At 44.4% G+C, this 19,786-nt stretch overlaps 2 protein-coding genes across 2 annotated transcripts in view; one reads left to right on the top strand and one right to left on the bottom strand.

The window, feature by feature from the left end:
- The window catches only part of EIF2AK3 (eukaryotic translation initiation factor 2 alpha kinase 3), a 41,210-nt gene extending 35,452 nt beyond the window's left edge, over positions 1 to 5,758 (top strand). Inside the window, exons 14-17 of the mRNA XM_062493306.1 lie at positions 1,397 to 1,564; positions 2,140 to 2,241; positions 4,442 to 4,504; positions 5,572 to 5,758. Coding sequence (XP_062349290.1) covers positions 1,397 to 1,564; positions 2,140 to 2,241; positions 4,442 to 4,504; positions 5,572 to 5,748 — 510 coding nt within the window. The 3' untranslated portion in view covers positions 5,749 to 5,758. The remainder of the gene's footprint in view (positions 1 to 1,396; positions 1,565 to 2,139; positions 2,242 to 4,441; positions 4,505 to 5,571) is intronic.
- A 3,449-nt stretch (positions 5,759 to 9,207) lies between these two features.
- On the bottom strand, positions 9,208 to 16,871 carry LOC134044140 (histamine H2 receptor-like). The gene is made up of 7 exons (XM_062493229.1): positions 16,826 to 16,871; positions 16,297 to 16,346; positions 15,843 to 15,896; positions 15,355 to 15,394; positions 14,951 to 15,224; positions 11,066 to 11,242; positions 9,208 to 9,880 (listed from the first exon to the last, which is right to left on the bottom strand). Exons 1-7 carry the CDS (start codon positions 16,869 to 16,871, stop codon positions 9,208 to 9,210), a joined length of 1,314 nt encoding a protein of 437 aa, XP_062349213.1.
- Between the last annotated feature and the right edge of the window lie 2,915 nt (positions 16,872 to 19,786).

The raw sequence follows: 19,786 nt of genomic DNA on the forward strand, positions 1-19,786 counted from the left end.
ATGTTTGTTCCTTGAGAATTAAAATTCTGATGTCAGGAATTTTGACTATATGGGTGTGCACTGAGGGGTGAGTGGTCTGTAAATGCTTTAGCCAGAGCCTGGAGATGCTGTGGGTTTACAGGGAAGTGGCTTTTGTGCCCTGAATGCACTGTAAATCCAAAGGGCTGGATGTTCATTACAGGGAAATACAGTGGGAGATAACACCTGGCTCAGAAGGCAGTTTCAGGGGCAGGATGTGGGCACTGTGGAACTGTTGCTCTAGTGCTTCCTTCAGAGCTGGCCATTGCCTAAAAAAAAAAAAAAAAAAACCTTCTGTCTTGTTTGTCTTGCACACAGTAGGTTTCTCTTTAACTGAGGAAGTTAGGCTTTGAAATAAGTCAGCTTTGTGGTCCTTTGTCTTGTGGAAAAATACTGCCTTCTGTCTGTCTGCCTGCTCCTGTTGCAGGGCTTATGTCAGCAAAGCATGGACCATGATCTCCCAGCCTCGAGGGTCCTGGAGCTCTGAGAGGAGCTTGCCCAGCACCACCTGCCTCTTCTCAACTTGGCCCTGTACAACATCCTGCTGCTTCCTTCCCCTTGCAGGATCAGTCTGTTCTTCCCCCAGAACTCTCTGTCTGTATTGTAACCCAACTGGAATGGTTGTATTTCAAGCGAATAATCATTCTTTTGGTGGGTGCTGTTCTATCAGCCAGGAAGCAGATTTCTTGAAAACTTATGTGGGATGTGCAGCAGTGGCCAGGGGACATCTCTGTTCCAGTCTCCTTTATCAGTAGGCTAAGCTAAGGATGGTGGTGTGGGAGAGTTAAGCCAGATCATCACTGTTGCTGCCTTTATGAATTGCAAAGTTCTTAAGCTTCTATCAAAACTCAGCTTCTAATTCTGTTATGCAAACAGCTGTTCCCATGTTGAACTGCACAGTTACACTGAAAAGCAGAACTTGTTCTCATTGCATCTATAATTTCACACTAAGGTGATGTGCTGGTTAATAATACAGCAAACAACTTTAGCACTTGGGGATTAAAATACAGAAGCCCAGGAGATAGAACTGCAGCGTGTGGTGTGAAAGTGTCATATGATAGATGCTGGATAACTTTAACTGTGCTGTTCCCAGCAGTGTTGATTCTGTGTATGTTCCTCAGCAGAACTGTGTGCTGCTGGTAAACCTCTGCTGAACGACAAGAAATGAGCAGTCTTGAGTTTCAGGAAGAGACCGTGGTTAATGCAGGAATAATTCCTTTCTCCTGAGTAGTTAAAATTCTTAACTGCTATCCTTCAGCAGTTCAGTGAGTGTTTTTAAAACCCTGACAGCTTCTGAGTTAGAACCAAGTGTTGTAACCACTGGATCACAGACACTTTTTGTTACTTACTTTTTCTTTTCACGTCTTTGTTTTCTCAGCCTTCCAATATATTTTTCACAATGGATGACATAGTAAAGGTTGGGGATTTTGGACTGGTGACTGCTATGGACCAAGATGAGGAGGAGGAATCCGTTCTGACCCCAATGCCAGCTTATGCCAGGCACACAGGACAAGTAGGGACCAAACTCTACATGAGCCCAGAACAGGTTTGTGCTCTCTTCTCCAAAGCTGTATTTGGCAGTGCCTGGAAGAGCCCTGAATTTCTGGGAGCTCTGAGATCAGGCACACCTAGAAACTGTTGCAATCAAGGCACTTAAATTCTTTCTCATCAAAATAGAGTTTTGAGCTAAATTGAATTCCAGAATTAATATTTATATAAATATATATATACATATGTGTATATATACACACACACACACACACACACACATACATATATACATTACAGGAAAAATAGTGACCCATTATTCAGACTGGATGCATTTATTTTTCTTGCTTTTAATGCAGTATAGGAAGGTAACTGTAAAAGATTCCATTTAATTGAGGAAGGACACAGTCTTGTGCAAAAGGTTTAAGTAAGGTAAAACATTTTGCTTTGCAGCACAGAGGAGCTGAGGATCAGGACCTTGCTCCCTGGTGCTCATTGCTGAAGTGTGCCAACATTCCTGTGCTTCAGCCTTCAGCTCTGCACAGGGCTGGTGACTTGCAAGGGTGTTTACTTTGTAGATAATTGCATCCAGTGAGTAGCTGGATTACCCTGACCCTGCTTTTGCCTTCTCAGATCTGTGGCAACACCTATTCGCACAAGGTGGATATCTTTTCTCTGGGACTGATTCTCTTTGAGCTGCTCTACCCCTTCAGCACACAGATGGAGAGGGTCAAGGTATGTGTGGTGTTGGGTTATCTTCAGTTTGAGCATTTGTTTAGAACAGCTATTTGCTTGATGAAACACTGGCAAGAGGTTTCTGTTCTGTTTTCTTTGGAGAAAAGCCTTGCAGCTAGGAGCACAACTTTTTTATCAGCCTTGTACAGACCCCCTGAATCACTGAAAATAAACTGCAGTCTTCCTAATGTGTGCAGTCGAATTGAGGCTTTAATTTCTTAACAAAGCTCCTCTGTTGTCAAGCCAAGTAAGAGAAACTATTGAACTACGATATCCAAGAACTCAAGCAACAAATACAGCTGAAGGATCTTGTGACTTTAAGCCTACCAGCTTGGTTTTCATTCAGGAATTGGAACCATGCTGTGCATTTTGATTATTTCTTCCTTCATTTGCATCTGCAGTGCTTTTCCACCCAGAGCACTTGGTGAAAAATGGCTGTTCCTTTTCCTATAGAGAGTCTTAGCTATGAGTCTTGCTCAGCTTCAGGCACAATCTTCCCGTGACTGATGACATTCATTGCACCAGATGTGAATTTGGAATATTTGATGGTGCATTGCAACTCTTGCTTGGTGTTAAAATGTGAGATCTGTCTTGCTCAGGAGCAAGTTAATGGAGAACAGAGACTACAGCCAGACAGGTCTCTCCTCTGTGACAACCAGCAGCCTGTGCAGGAAAGAAAGAGTCATTAAAACTTGTATTTATAATTTAAATATGCTTGGGGATATTATATTCTCCAGTGAAGATGGAGTGGGTTTAGCAGAGAGATAAACAATTTGAACAGCAGCCTGACCAAGTGCTTCATCTGTTCCGTTCTCTTGATTAAAATGCTCTAGCTTTTAATGGCACAAAGAGTACAGTCTAGAGGAAGAATTGGTGTTAATTTGAACCCCTGGCACTGAAACCAGTTTCAATTTCTCTGAATCAGTTTTACTGAAACGAAATACCCAGGAAAGAGCCATCCTGGATTCTCAGATCTCTTGCAGTGGTGATTACAGGCTTTGCTACTCTTCTTCTAAGAATAGAAGCAAAGCAAGTAAGCAGAATGAAACCTAAACTCCATCAAATTCAATTGTTTTACTTCAAGACAGTGTTAAAAAGAGTGCCCTGACTTTCTAGGATTTTCACTGTCATTTCACTCTTTTTGCTGAAAAGAAACCTCTGCGCTTTCATTGCCAAGTTCTGGAGTTTGGCTACTTCAGTAGTTATTTCTGAGTTGTTACACTGAGGTTTTCATTGGCATCAGCCAAGCATTAGCACTGCTTGCTGAAGCAAAACATGCTCTGCCTGACCAAGTAACCCAGCAAATTCTAGGAATTTGTAACAAGTGGCTGGAAAAATCCCCAGAGGTGGAGCATGAGAGCTGCCCCTGTCTCAAGCTGCGAGCAGTTGGTCAGTAGCAGTGCAGTTTATTTCCAAATGACATGCTGGAAAACAGATCTCTAAATGCAGACTGAACTGACAGAAAAGGAGAAAAGTTATCTGAAGCATTCTAAATCATCAAACTCAGTTCTCTTGAACAGGAGTTTTGTCTGTTGCCCGTCACTACTAACTGGTCGCTTTATATTTCCAATGGAGTAATAGTGAAATGAATTTTGATTTAACTTTCGAACTCTTGTATTTTGTGCTCAAACTTTTCTTGTGAAAGGAGATCCTTCCAAAACAATTGGAAGTGCTAAAAAATACTGTGCTTCTGACTGAACATGGGAAAACCACTGTCACTAGATGGAGCCAGTGGCCTTTGTATGGAAGAAACACAGAAATACCCAAGACAACTGCTTTTCAAACTGATAAATCTCATTCCTCCTAAATGTTGAACAAAGACTGGTGCTTACATTGGTAATGCAGAGACAGTAATTTCATGTGTCTTAATACTGGTGTAGGCCATCTTGGGGGTTATGGGTGGTGCACAGATATGTTGATTTTGTTCCACTAAACTGAGAAAGTACAAGCTTATGTGTAAAATTGCAGAGATCACAATTCTTGTAGCACATTTCCTGTTGTAGGCTCAATACCTAGAGAAGCAGCAACTCACCTGTTCAACTACGTTGTGATTCTTAACCACTAAAGCAACACTTTAAAACAAATGGTTATTTTTCCAGCAGGCTGACTTGAGTAATTTGCATATTTTGGAAGGACAGAATAATACTGCTGAAGAATTATATTTTGGAAAATTTACATGTAATTCTTCATGTTTTTACAGACTTTAAGTGATGTTAGAAATTTGAAGTTTCCACCATTGTTCACTCAGAAATATGCACAAGAGGTAGGTACAGCTGATGCTATTAATTATAGCTTTTTCATTAATAATTGTAGCTTTTCTTTTCCTTTGTTTTCCAGTTGCTTTGCTGGTAAAAATGGAAAAACCAGGTTGTTTTCATGATACTAAGATGCATTTCTCTATCTCAGTACTCTTCTACATTTCAAAGCTATAACATTGCAATAATGGGAACAATGACACTTGTCACAGTTTTCCTCCAGGAATACAGTTTTAACTGGCTTCCCTTTGTCACTTACAGTCCTTCATTTCACATACATCCTGTCATTATTTCCTGCAACAAATCCATATTCCCAAAGAGAAAATGCAGAGTTTCAGACAGGTAGAGGAGAGGCTCTAGGCAGCACCATGGCTGCATGGGATCCCCTCCAGAACTGGATTTCCCAAGAGGGAGAACACATGAGCAGATTGTGCTGTGTTCTCATTATTCAGGTCTGTAAAGTGATGTGGTTGCAGGCAAAGAGGAGGTCATGTACAAAACCTCCACAGTAAAAAGCTGAGGTTCTCTCAGGTGCTCAGGGTAGCTTCAGACCAGTGGCCAAATGAGGCCAGCCTTTCCTGCTTTACAGCTGAAGGCTGCCTGGGAGAAGGGGCTGTGCTGTGCTCAGCTGGAACAGGACACTAATTCCAATGAAATTTGAAACAAATATTCAAACTACTTGTATATTTAAAGGAAAAATTCTAATCTGCCACGAGGAAAATTCAGTGTGGCTAAATATGTAAACATGAGTTTTAAAATTACTTTAAAATTATGTATAATATATTTAATTTTGATTGCAAATAACATAATTTTTTTTATAACTCTATTAAACCTTGAGTCCAGTTTGGATTGCCAGATTATTTGCAGTCCTTGACAGTAAAGACACTTTGAGATGCACAGTGATGCATTTGAAAATATTTAGTGCATTTCTACTACTGAGCCAAAGCCCTAACACCCAAATAATTCAGCTGAGGGTGTTTTCCACGTGTTCATACAGCCACAGCTGAAACCAGCACATGAAATGAGGAAGAGTTTATGGATTGGTTCATGTAATATCCGTTTTGTTTTCTTTCAGTACACCATGGTGAAGGACATGCTCTCTCCAAGTCCCACTGAACGACCAGAGGCTGCAGCAATCATAGAAAATGCTGTCTTTGAAGACTTGGAGCTCCCACCCAAACCCGTGCTCAGGCAGAGGTCACGGACAATGAGTCTATCAGGAAATAAACATTCCAGACAACCAAGCAAATAACTATCCTCAGGATCACTTCTTCCACTCAGCAGGTTTCACAGGGATTGTTCAGCAGAAGGATCCTATGATGTAGAATGTTTATCTTGGGAATAGTTTACTTCAGCTTTTTTTGCCATGTTTAATGTATAAGATGTGTTGGACAGATTTTGGTTTACTTTTACAGCCAAGGAAGCCCAGTAACCAAACCTTTCACATTCCATTTTCCTCACCTTTGCTCTCCTAAGCGGACGGGTCCAGCTGCTGTGCTTGCCAATGTTGTGCTCCATTATCCTTTTTTTGGGGGGTTTCTTGGGTTTTTTGAAGCTTGTAATTGTCAGCTTGCTGGGTGAGTGAGAGATCTGTAACATGTAAATAGAATTAAAATACTGTATTTTTATAGAGCAAATTACAGTCTCTAAGCCTAGTGAGTGTCTGACCGGGTCACTTGCTCTTTGGTGAAATGAAGATGATTTTGAAATGAACTTTGACTCCATTTTTGTCCCTGGTGGGTAAACTAGGAATCTGCACTATTTTTAAAGCAAAAAAGTACCACAGTTGTACATATTGTCACTGTCCATAGCCTGTCATTAGAGGAAGTCATTTCATATTTCTGCACTACAGTAGTTCTTAGGGAATGCATCTTATGCGGATGAAGCTGTAGAGAAGGAAAAGGAGCTTTTTGCCATTAAGTGGGGGATTTTATAGGCAGTGGTTGGAAGAGCCATAGTCAAAATTATGTACAAAATTGTTGTGATTCTGAAAATTTAAACCTAATGAAGTCATACGTGTCATATGTAATCTTGTAGATTTGTACTTTTAAAAAAAATCAACTGGTAGGCATTTGTGTAATCTGCTAATTTAACTGCCTAATGCCATGCTTTTATTTCTCACTGTAAATATGTTAATTTTTATTTATGAAATACAGAATCAATCCATTTGGGTTGGTGGTGTACAGGATGCACTTGCTGTAATTGTTCAGTGCATTGATTATTGTGACTTCTTTCAAGTCTAAATGATTTAATAAACGTTTTTTATTTATAAGACAAAATAGTAGTTGCTTCTGTTGGAAGCCTGCATCTGTGTGTGCTGCAGATGGCAGCCCTGTGCAGTGGGAGCAGGATGGGCTCTGCATTCCTGAAACTTCCTTTGCTTCCCTGTCTCACACTGGCCACAGCATGTGTGATGACGCCAAAGTGAAGGTGCTGCTTGGCAGTGAGATAGGATCTGGAGAAAGAAAGGAGCTGAGCTCTAAACTGGGTGGATTATGGAGGCAATCACTTGCCAGAGGGGGGAGAAGGGATAATTCTTACGCTGTTAGAACTGTTCTTGTACAATTGTATTTTTCTGTTTTACAGACTTAAATTTGTTAAAGTCTCTGAGATCAGTTTCCTAAAAGAGATACTGCATTCAATTCCTTCTGGGAATTACTGTACTGTGGTGTGACACTGTGACCAACAATTAAACCTGCTGACCCCCTGCAGCTTTATGATAAGGCACAAGTAGATTACAATGATTGTGATTCTCTTCCATGTCCTCTTTGGATAATTCTCCTAGATACTGGCTTGCCCAGGTGAAACCAGAACGCTGCAGTGAATATCTCATCAGGAACAGAATTTGTGTTTAGCTGGGTTAAAGCAGGAGAGTTAAGTGTGTCCTCTTCCCTTGGATGTCCCTGTTTGCATCAGCTACAGCTGCACAGTGAAATGGCCACTTGTGGAGCCTCTCTGCCTTCCCTGCCGGCTCAGTGGTTACAGGTGGAGCACAGGAAATGAGGAATAAGGTATTTTTACTTGCTGTGTATCTGTATGGGTAGCTGTCTATTCCGAGGGCCTTGCAGCATTTCAGTACCAGAACTAGCATATGTGTTGACACCAGGTGTATCTGCATATTCTGGGATGTTGCACTTGCCGTCCAAGGCATGGATGAGTTCTCCCCTGTGGGGTCCCTGCTCAGCCACAAAAGCATCAGGCCATGCTCAGCTCTGAACTGCCTGGTCAGTCTTTGCTTCTCGAAGCACTGGAGTATATTGTCCCTGTCTTTGTCCCTTATTGCTCCAGGGTTTGACAGAGAAAGACTCTTCTCTATTCTGAGAAGTTTTCCTCCTGAGTGGTGTGTACTTTCCTGCCAGCTGTTTTGTGGAAAAACACCCAAACTGCCACAGCTGTGAGCTCACAGCCCTGCAAGATGGGCTTTGGCCTGGGGTTCTGCTGTGCTGTGCAGCACTGGGGTCCTATCCCATTCTTTCACAGGATGTTGCCTTTCCCTCAGCTCCCTTCCTCCCCCATAGCTCTTGGGACTTACACCCCATTCCTTGTCCTGTTTTATCAAAATGTCCTGGGTGGCTGCAACAGGATTCCTGCCCTGTCCACCTTTGTGTCCACAGGATGCTTTCCCCAGAATAAGGTGTACTTACTTACCACTTCCATGTTGTTGCTGGAGTTGTAGGGTCTGGGACACCTGACCCTCTCCATGGAGAGTCATTTCACAAGGAGAACCACTGTTGAACCCCAGGTCAGGGATGTTTTTTCTACCAGGCTCTTTGAAAGAGAACTCCTGACCCTTGTGCTGGTATCTTCAGTTGCTCAGCTGGTCCAGGCAGGTCCTACTGCATTTTGCTACCTCTGAGGACAGTCCCCTGCTACCTTTTCAGTGAGGCACTTGTGGCTTTCCTGCAGGGAGCCAGTGCAGTTGGAAGTCCAGACAAGCACTTGGGAGTAATAAAAATAGTAATTTCCATTTATAATTTTTTATGTATCTGTGGTAGATACCACAGTGTACACACAAGTAATAATTCCTGTTCACATCCCATCGTAGCATGGTGTGAGCCACCTATAGCTTTGCAACCACTGTGTTCTAGTGTTACAGCAAGTCATTGTCATCTCCTGCCACATGGAACATCCCCTTCCAGAATTAACAAGGAAACCCACTGTTAATTCACAGAAAGCTCTGAATATCCAGATGTTGCAGAAGCCAGTGAGCTGAACCCAGGCTGCAGAGTGGTGCTTCTTTAGGAAGTGAGCTCTGCTCTTTGGCCACATCCCTCCTCTAATTCCCATACACAGACTGGCACACATGGAGTTATTAAAACTGTTCAAACCTGTAATGAAACTTCAAGATGAGAAACTACAGTGGCTTGGTAAGAAGCACTGTCCCACCTGACTCATATCACCAGGATGTGCACAAATGTCATATTGGTTTGGTTTTTTTAACCTGACATGAAGGTCGAATTCATCTTAGGAAATGCTCATTAGAAAAAATAATTATCCGGGAGTGAATTAGCTCTGTTACTATAACAAATTCCCCATAAAATATCCAAGTTCCTTGTTATGGGAGCTGTGGAAGGTGAAGAAATGTATCTTTGTTGTATTGTCCCCAGCTGTAATATTCCATCTCCTTCTTCCCCTATTTTCCTACCCTTTGTTTCTCCATTGGGACGTGCTCCATTCGGTATCATCACCTCCAGTGACTGGTCCTGAATTCCTATGACTTGGGTTTGCCTTTTGGGCCACCATTGGGCACCATCATACTGTATTCCAGGTCTGGAGCAGTCTTGGAAAACGTGGCTATGGAAACCATGTCTTCCCCAACATCCACCTGAGACCTGCGCCTGCAAATGAGCAGCTTCTTGAGGGCGTGCTGGAAGTCCCTGTTGAGGAAGGCGTAGAGCAGGGGGTTGATGGTGGAGTTGCAGTAGCCCAGCCAGGTGATGATCTTGAAGGTGCCGAGCAGCACCGTGCTGGTGGAGTCGGTGCCTCTGGCCGCCAGCCAAACGTTCAGCACGAAGTAGGGCAGCCAGCACAGCACGAACACCGAGATGATGATGCTGATGGTCCTCGTGGCCTTGTTCTCCAGCTGCAGGTGGTTCTGCCGCTTGCTGTTGGGGTGGTAGTGGATCTCCAGTGTCTGGGACATGATGCGGGTGGCCTTGAGGCGGGAGGCTCGGTAGATGAAGAAATACATGCTGCACATGACCATGAAGGGGAGGAAAAACGCCAGGGCAGAAGCCACAATGGCAAAAACCCAGTTGGTGACGAAGATGCATTCTCTGCCCGCGTCAAAGTCCACGCCGGGGATCTCATTCCAGCCTTGCATGACGGGAAGGAAGGAAATGAGGGAGGAATATACCCAGACCATGCAGGTCATCACGATGCATCTGCAAAAGGAAAGAGATGCGGAGGGGAGAGAGGGTCTGAGTAATTTTGAGTTGAGAACATCCAGTACGATTCAATCCCCATGGTAACCTGTGTGGGATATCGCTGCTGAGCAGTCCAGCAGGGCGTGGAGAAGGGAAAAAGCTGGAGTATAACAAGTCCAGACGTGCATAGCTCTAACAATTGGGTAATTGGTCTGTAGTTGACAGGATTGGGGTCAGCTTAAGGAGTGCTCAGAGCTAGCTGGGAAAAGATGAGGAAAGGTTTTACAGAAAACGTTTGTTAGTATTTGAAAGAGCACATAGATTTTTTGCTCTCAGCTTTAGTACCCGGCCATTATCTCACCCTCTGGGGCCTGATGGGGTGGAGCTGTTGGACACCAGATGACAGAGTCTGCAAGGGGGGCCACACAGCACCCTCCTCTCTTTGCCTGTGATCCACAAATCACACACACCAAGAGTGGGGACAACATGACTAGAACAGTCTGAACTCACCCTGTAAAACACCCCACTACTGCAGTGTCCTCTCTGCCCACCCTCAGATGACCTTAACCCTCCACTCCTCATTTCAGCCTTTCACATGAAACCTGCATGGGAGCTCAGAAACTCTCCCTGTTTTCCCTGAATATCACTTCAGAAAAGATGGTGAGTTTGAGAGAGGGATGACTACTGCTACATGCATCCTTCTGGGTCTCCTTCCACCTAGACCTTAGAAGAACTTCAAAGTCCTTCCCCACCTCTGAAAGTGTTTCAGGCCAAGGCTTGAGCAACCTGGTCTAGTGGAAGGTGTCCCTGTTCATAGCAGGGGGATGGAACAAGAGAATATTTAAGGTCCCTTCCAACCGAAGCCTTTCTGTGATTCCATTAAGTGTCTGAAATGACAGCATAGGGAAAACCTTATAGGTCCAACTCAGCCCATATCACTGGTTTCCACCCCTTTTGCAACCCTTCCTTCACCCAAAAAATATTCTCCCAGGAGTACCTTCCAACCCCCTCAGCTGCATCCTCCTTGTCCTCTCCTGCACCTCACTGGGCATTTTCTGCAATTTTAAATGGTGAAAATTCCTTTCACCACATCACTCTGCTTCTGGGAAGCACCCGTCAACAGCTCGTTCAGCCTCAGATCAACACAGGCCATAGCCAAGTGACAGCCTGGAGGGACCCAAAATGAGGAGCAGCTGCACTCACCTGCCACGGGACATCCTTCTGGAGTAGTGGTAGGGGGTGACCACAGAGCAGTACCTGTCCAGGCTGATGAAGCACAGCGTGACAATGGATGCGGTGCAGAACATGACATCGAAGGAGATCCAGACTTTGCAGAACAGCTTCCCAAACAGCCACATCCCTGTCACCTCGTAAATGATGCTGAGGGAGGAAACAGGTGGAAATCAGAGCTGTTTGTGCAGTCCCTGGAGGTGTATAAGGCCAGGCTGGGAGAGTGTTGGAACTTCAGAGTTCCTGTGAGTTTTGACTTTTCTACGCTTTGAGTTTTGACTTTTCTGTGCTTTCTGACACTGCCCTCAAAAGAATGCTGCTTCTGACTTGAGGCCTTGGAGAAGGCTTCCAAATTTGAGTGATGGAATTGGAATCACTGCTGTGTAGTTTGGATAGAAGTGTATAATTTCACATCGTGAAGGGTTTGGAATTTGGGAGTTTAGAATACAGTAATAGGTAATGGGACAAGATGGAGTTTCTTAGGCAGTGGCTCTTCTTCCTTCCTGTTCCTTCTTCCTCTTGGTTTTAGGTGGTACTTTTTTAATTGGTTAGAAGGCACCGCAGTGCAGGTCACAGGTGTTTGGTTATTGGGTCAAAAGTATAAATAATATATATGTTAGTTTTTAATTGGATAGTTAGCCTTTAAAAGACCTTGTAACTAGCTAGATCTACCTCCATTTTTTTACTTCCATCTTCTTAGCTGTAGGTGCTGAAGAACTCTCAGTACTTTAGATAAGAATTAATAAGCAACCAAGTCTGGACAAGAAAACCATTTCTCAAGTTTCAATCCTGGCTCTGAGTGAAGGCAGAAGAAAAAGGAAGCCAGCCACTGATATGTGGTGACAGTAATAAGGTGATGCAGCTATCAGGTGAGGCTCTGAGCAACCTGGTGCACTGGAAGGTGTTCCTGCCCAGGGCTGGAACAAGAGGATCTCTAAGGTTCCTTCCAACCCAAACTGTTCTGTGACTATTTCTTTATGACTGTCCTGAGGTAATGCTGTATTTTACACGACAGGTACTAAAGATGGGCACACAGCTCAGACAGCAGGGATTCATCCTCAAAACACAACCCAAGAAAGGAGCACCCCACAGCTGAAGCATGACTGAAAAAGAGCAAACCTACACTTCTTGCAGCCCAAGTGCCTTGAGAGAGGTGCTTTGCCCCACAAAGCTCCCCAGATTTACATCTGCACAGCTTTGTTTATCACAGCATTTTATGATTTCTCTCCAGTTCCTGGGGCATGGGACAGCTCCAAGAGAAACTCACTTCACATCCAATTGAATGCTTCAAGACTAGAAGGAATTTCCACTCTTGGTTAAAAAAAAAATACAAAACAACAGTATCCTAGGAAGAAGCCCATGCAGCTTGTACATTACGTGGCTCAGAAATGCCTCAGCAAGGTAAACACAGCAGCAAAAAGCAGATAAAGTACCAAAAATATTTTTAACAAAGTCAAGAGGAGCCTGTGAGAAGTGAGCAGTGAAGGAAGGAGCATATGGCAGCTGTAGGAAGGCTGATGCCTGTTTCTATAGCATTCAGTGAGATGCCATTTGCTTCTCCTTCCTTTCTCCAGCCTTCTGCAACTCCCGAGGTGCTGTTGAAATCACCATTGTGAGTGAATTTGATGAGTAACTCCCTAGTCCTGCAGAGCTTTAATTATCCTGTGACTTCCCAGCTTGCTGGTTAAATACATTGAGATCAAGGCTGCTGAGCTGCAGGTGTCCAGCAAGGGAGAAAGATTCAACCTGATGTCAGAAAACACTGCCTGATCTACATCTCACTGGCACCAGTTCACTAAATCGACTTGTGGATGTTGTTCCAGAGCACAGCAACTGCTGTAGGTGGGTGCAGTGCTGCTGAAGGGTCCTAGCCTTCTGCAGCTCTTTGTTATGTGGGATTCCATGCAAAAATCCAAGCAGACTACAGCAGAGCCTGTCCCTACACCATGGGCAGTGTGGAGGATCCCACAGCACACACATGGGAAGGTTTCATGACTCTTTCACAGAGGGGAAATGAGGCACTGGAATTGGAGCACAGGCTCAGAACTGGACTTGAGTGCCTCTTTGCCATTCCTCAGAGCCCTCCTTATCCCCAGAGATGCTGCAGAGCCTGTGGTGTGCCCTGGCCTCCCAGAAGGAGATGTGCTGCTGTTGGGACCCCCTTGCACACAGATCCCAGGTGAGCTGGTGCCCAATTCTCACCTGCACACATCTGGTGGGATGAACCTGACCTGCAGACATTCCCCACAGCATGGAATAATGGACACCTGACTCCTCTTCTTTGAGGTAGAAAGTCTCTGCAGCTTGGAAATTATGCTGGATAAGGAGTAGTAGAAGCCAAGAAAACCACACAATGAAGTCACCCCTGCCTTGCACTTTTGATTGCAGAGGAAAAGAATAGCTGGAAATATTCAGCATGGAAATGACAGACTGGCTGGAGTACTCAGACAATGAGCTAAGCTCAGCTGAACCACTCCTGCAAATCAGCCAAGCCAGGAACAAAATAAAAGCCTTACTCTTAAGAAATTAAGACAACAAGGGACAAATTTGTTTTTCCCTTCTGCCACATTTTCCTGAGCCAAACTGCCTCCTAAGATAATTTCTTTTCCTTCGCTTTGGCACGTAATAACCTGCCAACTGAGAGGCAAACTGAAATCCAAAAAAGCAACATAGATGTGAGGCCAAAATGGTGGGAAAGTGTGAAACAGCAGCCACTGTGTTGGCAGGGCTGGACAACACTGATGGAGCCAGCAGGGTCCATTCCTCAGCACATGGCCCACCAAGAGCTGGCAGCTCTTCCCACCAGGCAACACCAGGGCATTCAGGAGGGCACAAAGCACCAACCATGCTCTGATCTTTGCTCCCCTTTGTAATTGTTGTTGCTTAAGAAAGACATCACTAGAAGTAGAATCAAAATAGATAGGAGGAAGAATTTTTTTACAGTGAGGTTGCCCAGAGATGCTGTGGCTGCCCCATCTCTGGAAATGTTCAAAGCCAGGTTGGATGGGGCTCTGAAGGGGTTGGACTAGATGACCCCTAAAGATCCCTGCCAACCCAAGCCAATCTACGGTTCTGTGATAATTTCAGAACCTGAATTTAAAATTCATCGAGCATAGAACTTAAGTTAACAGTAGTATTTTTTTAAAAGAACATAATTGGCTGCTTTTTTTCACCCGATACCATGAACTTTTAACTCAGTTTGTAATTGCTTGTTGGGACAATATTTTTCAGTGCCAAATTCAAAAGAATGGGCAGCCCCCTAAGAACTGAAGCATAGAACACGAAAAGGGTTCAGCTTCCTCATATTGCCCCATGAACTCAAAAGAGGGTGCAACTCCCTGATTTACACAAACTTACAGCTGCTTTACAGGACAAGACAGCCAGGATCACAAGCCAGCTGTTTTCTGGTTTTGTTTCACTGTTTTAGCCAGGTAGTGAAACTCCCATAAATATAAACCTCATGCAGGAGCACCTGCTCTCTGAAGTGCCTCTTCCTCCATGAAATACAAGGGAAGCCTAAATTACTCTGCTTATACTGAATAAATTCCTTACATTCCATAGACAGGGCTAGTCCTGGAAGAGGGGCCTCAATCACTGCAGCTCCATGTGCGAAGCTGGAAATCAAGTTCACATCAGCAGCCAACAGGAAGAAAATCCCCTTGGGAAATGTGTCTCCATGCATTATAAGGGGATCCATAGCACAGAACAGAGACAGGGAAGCACATGGACCCACGGTCCAGCCCTTTGGGGAGCCCAGCCTTGAGCCCAGCAGGTGTATCCCTTGCTCCTAGAGCAGATGCAGAGCTGGGAGAAAGGACATTTGTCCTCCTCTGCTCCCACCCCACGGACACTCCTCACCTGAAGGGCATCACCAGACAGGCCACGAGGAAGTCTGCCGTGGCCAAGGACATGATGAACATGTAGGTGACAGTGCGCAGCCTCTTCTCCACCACCGGGCACAGGAACACGATGGTGTTTCCCAGCAGTGTGACCACGTCGATGAGGGTGAGGACAAGCCCAATGAGCACCTCCTGGAGCCCAACCCCTCCCCTTGCAAAGGAGGAGGCAGCAGAGGAGAAATTAGAGATCCAGGTTTCATTCCTGTCCATCAGCATCTTCCCACTGTTAAAATCTGAATGAGATAGAAGGAGAGAACCAGAACTACTTTAATGACTATTAGTAGGTGTGTGAAAGGGAGGACATTTACACTTCATTTTTATTTCATATTTACACTTCATTTGCTCCAGGAAAAATCCACACACCCTGCTGTGCCTGTGCCAGCACTGTCCTGTGGTTAGCAGCCTATTAAAAGTGTCTGAAATCCTGAGGGTGAGGATAAATGTGCAGCATTGACTGAAGTCCTTCACGGCAATTAAAAGCCCTCCCGTGAATGAAAATGCATCATCAGATGAAGCAGGAGACCAGAAAAAAAAAAATAGAAATGTACTGAGAGCAGAGAGAGGAAAAGAAAGCAAATGAAATCAAAAATTAAAGCAGCTGTGCTAAATCCCACTGAACAGCATGCCAAGTCCACATAATATGGGGGCTGGAACTAGATGATCCCTAAGGTCCTTTCCAACCTAAACCATTCTGTGGTTCTATATTCTCATTATCATCTTTGCCACCCCCAGACCAGCTGGGGCTGCTCGCCCAGTCTGGCTGCTTCCATAACCCCACTGTTCAGTCCATGCTATGCCCTGGGTTGTCCTGGTGCTTTTTCAGACTCTGAAGTTTAGAGGTTTTTTACTACCACAGTGGGCAGCTCCATCCTCCAGTCTGAATGAACAAGCAGGGCTGCCAGCAGCTACACAGGGAGCAGAATAGTGGAATCACAGGATAATTTGGGTTGGAACAACACCAAACTGAAGCGTCTCAGGTGCAGCCCTGACCCCAGACTTGTGTTCCCTCTGTGCCCAGATGGGAGGTGATGCTCCCAGTTCCTTAACTGGGGATTTTTCCATTGAGGAAATCCACATGCTTGTGTCCACAGCTCAGTTCCCAGACTTTGACCAAGTGGTGTCACAGGTAGGTGGGAAGGTGGGAATGATGCCCTGCAAAAATTCCAGCAGTTCAAAGCTCACTGGTGTAGCTGAGGGAATACAAACTTGTGAGGAAAAGAGAATTATAGAAATATTTCCCAGTGACAAATTGTTATATTTAAATATCATCATTTCTCCTGTGACCAGGATCTGCTTCCACAATACCCTGAGGTCAATCTCCAGGGCATCCTGCTGAGTGCAGTGTGAGCGTGGGCCTGGAAAACATCCCTGTAGCCCAATTTATCTCATAGGGGACAAACTTTTTCTGAGGAGGAGTGTAAGAACAAGGCAGCAAAATATTCACATCTCTTTGTCCTTCCTGCAGTCTGTGATCCAGAATTAACTCTTAAGATGGTTTCAGTGATTTCTGAATCACTAAAATTGTCCTGCTTCCCCCTCTGGCCCAACTAGCTTTTAGCATCCATGACCTCCTATAGCAACAACTTACATGGCTCAGCTCTGTACCCTGCAAAGAAACCCCTCTATTTCTTGTTCTGAGCCTGTCACCAGCCAGCTTCATTCAGTACCACTGGTCCTTGCCTTGGAAGAGACATCACACAACCCATCCCCACCCACTCCCTCAGTGCCACTGGTGGGCTCTTCAACCTCTGCCCACCCCTCCTGCTCTTCTGAGCCCCTGAGAAGGACCAAAGCTCCAAACAATTCCCAAGAGGTAAATGCTCTGTGGATTTACCTAAGGGCATGATCTCTGTTCTGTCCTGCTCCCCTTTCACCACCATCCCTGACCTGATTTGCTGGTTTGAGTGGCACTGAGCTTACCTTTCCACTGGGCTGTGGTCATTTAAAGGTCTTGTTCCAGAGCTCAGAGTCCAGTGCTTTAGATGGGAAAATAGGATGCAATTAGGAAATGAAGTTCTCCATGTTTTCAAAACCCCATCACTTCACAGCTGAATTCTTTCTTCCACTCTAATGCTCAATGAGTCTCATAAAAACTTTTTTCCACTTCATTAAGTCAGACATTATCCTTCATGCCCTGGTTCAATTTTCTTTTGCCTGTAAATATCACCACTTCATGATTCACAATTTTCCCAGCTGAAGATTTCCAGAACCCCACATATCCCAACCCCTATCCCTGTAAAGACCATCTCTGACCTCTCTGTAACTCGCCATGCACTTACCCCTCCTGCATGTCACCTCTCAGACATGTACTTTTTCACACAAGGAGCTTCCTTCTTAACTCAGGATTATTACATTTCCTTAAAAGCCCCCACCATGAGGGACTATATATCGAAAACCTTTCAGAATTCCAAGCAGCCTACACCACCAAGGTGTTTCTTTTGCACATGCTGACTTCTTCCAAGCTTTCCCATACAACTGTGAAGCTGGGCTTCATTTTCTGAAAAGCAGTAGTGACCTTGTGCTTGGGTGTAATTGTGCATTCATGCACCTATTCATCCTTCAAAATCCCCAGCTCCATCCCATGTTATGTTTATTTGCTGAATTTAGTGGTTTCCTTTCTTTCAAGTTAAAAACAAAAAAAAAAAATAAAACAAAATTAAGAGAAGACTCAAGCTGTCTAGGAAAAAAAAATAAAGAAGGAAAGCTCTTCCTCACTGGAGCTGGGAGTCACTCACTGATACTTGAAGCTCTCCTGCTCCTCCAGCACTGAGAACAAGCAGGGTTTTTTGGACATCCTCTCATGTAGCCCCCTGGGCCAGAACTGCTAAAAGCCTGTAGGATGTCTTAAGTATCTCAGTCCTAATGAAAATTCCTTGGACAACATTCCACATCCTGGTAACACCCCATAAAAATAAAATTTAAAAATCTAGTCTCCAGCTCCCCCATAATTGACAGGAAACAGGATAATCTGTGCCATTCTTCCTCACAGCTCCATGGAGGATGTCATCAGAATGGATGAGCTCCTGTGGAACAGTTGGATTTCAATGCAGCCACACTTCCTGGCAGAAAGAATTGTTCAGGCTGTTCTCCTCCCAGCATGTTCCACACAGACAGCTCAGGGACACCATCTGGAAAACCACAGGGACGCAGAGCGTGGTCACACGGGAGCCAGGCTCCAGAACCCGCCTCTGCAAGGGCCATTCCCTGCTCCACAGCCATCTTCCATCTCACCTCCCACGCCTGCTGGTGTCCTCACACCTCTGGTACCTCTACAAGATCTGGAAACTGCCCTCTGACCCCACCTCGGGTTGGCCCCTAACCAGTTTAAACACTTGACTATCACCCAGTGAACCCCAGGCTTTCCCAGGACAGCATGCAGGATTAGCATAGGCTCGTATGACATGAACAGCAAAAAATCAGGTTTGATGAAAAATAAATGTTGTAGAAAAAATGTTAAAAAATGTTGAATTTTAAAGTTTTAAACATCCTTTAAACATCCGTCTTCAGGTTTAAAAAAAAAAAAAAACCACTGTCAATTTTTTGTTCACAGGCAGATGAGAATTCTGGATTAATTATTTGGGTTTTTTTAGATACAACACTGAGACAAGAAGGTTTTGAAGTCACACCATCCTGCAAAGAATGACTGTTCCCACACAGTCATTAAGTTTGTATCGGCATTAGAATGACTCTAATTAAAGCAGATCATTACTCACACTTCTCTGTGAGCACACACCACTCTCAAACTTTGAGCAGAATTAGGACACGGTTATTAGAATTCCTCTTTGCAGCTTCTCTGTGCTCCTCAAGTACTATCTCAGCCACCAGCCTGGGTTAAAAGGTCTTCTCAAGTGGAAAAACTCACAGCAGGCTCCTTAATGCAGGATACATCCAGGAGTATGACAGTGCACAAAAACAGCAGACAGATGTGCCCACACTCACAAAACACTAGAGAAGCTCTCTTTTGTCATATTTTTTTTAACTTTTTATCAACACAAAAGCTGAGGGACTGGAAATAAAGCTGTCTTTATTTGACATCCATTACTCCAGCAATAAAAACAAGGGATGATGGATTCTTGAAACTTCAGGTTTGAACCTTGAACTCTAATTCAGGGTACAGACAACAGGATCCTGCTGTTCCTCATCCCTTTTAAGAATCCCAGGCTGAGTCCCTGGAAGCTCATCCACAGTCCCTCTCACAGCCAAGCAGCCTGGGGTGGATATCTGGACCCTTTTGCCTCTGACTGAGAAGCCAAACCTTATCCAAAATGTGCTAAATTAAGTTAACTAGTAAGTGCTGCTCTCAAACAGCCTGGAGATTTGTTAACACAGGAAAGCAGGGGATACCATCTTACTCTCTCCGTGGAAATTTTTGGGACAAAGCAGGATATGCCATCTTTCCCAGGGATTCACTTCCTCAGCTTAAGATGTTGGAACTCCTAAATACTCCTGTGAGCTGCAGCAGCCCATGTGGTTACACTGCTGGGAGAGCCCAAAGACTTTCTACATCATCAGTCTTTCCTGTAAGAGCCCTCTTAAACCAAAGGGATAAATGCCCAGTTGCACCATGATGTGGGATCTTCCCAGATTTCCTGGGGATATCAGGTGCCTTAGGGTTTGCACTGTTCTTTTTTGGATATTATAGTTTTACTTCCTTTCAAAAAGCTGATGGGCTGGATTCTGCTCTGAGGCTGCCTGAGCAAAGCAACTCCACCTTCTATGTTCCTTTTTAATATCCAGAAAGTTGGAACTAATTTATTCAATAGAAATATCCCAAAGCTAAAGGTTAATTTCATCA

Source organism: Cinclus cinclus, chromosome 5 (genome assembly GCF_963662255.1).
Source record: "Cinclus cinclus chromosome 5, bCinCin1.1, whole genome shotgun sequence".
Classification (NCBI taxonomy): Eukaryota; Metazoa; Chordata; class Aves; order Passeriformes; family Cinclidae; genus Cinclus; species Cinclus cinclus.

Bases quoted from the DNA above. Each gene is read 5' to 3' on its own strand.
- LOC134044140 (XM_062493229.1), bottom strand. From the start codon at position 16,871: ATGGTGGTGAAAGGGGAGCAGGACAGAACAGAGATCATGCCCTTAG. The intron at 15,897-16,296 runs GTATTGTGGAAG...CTCCCTGTGTAG, and splicing joins CCCTGGAGATTGACCTCAGG to CTGCTGGCAGCCCTGCTTGT. The intron at 15,395-15,842 runs GTAGTAAAAAAC...CACTTTTAATAG, and splicing joins GGATGGAGCTGCCCACTGTG to GCTGCTAACCACAGGACAGT.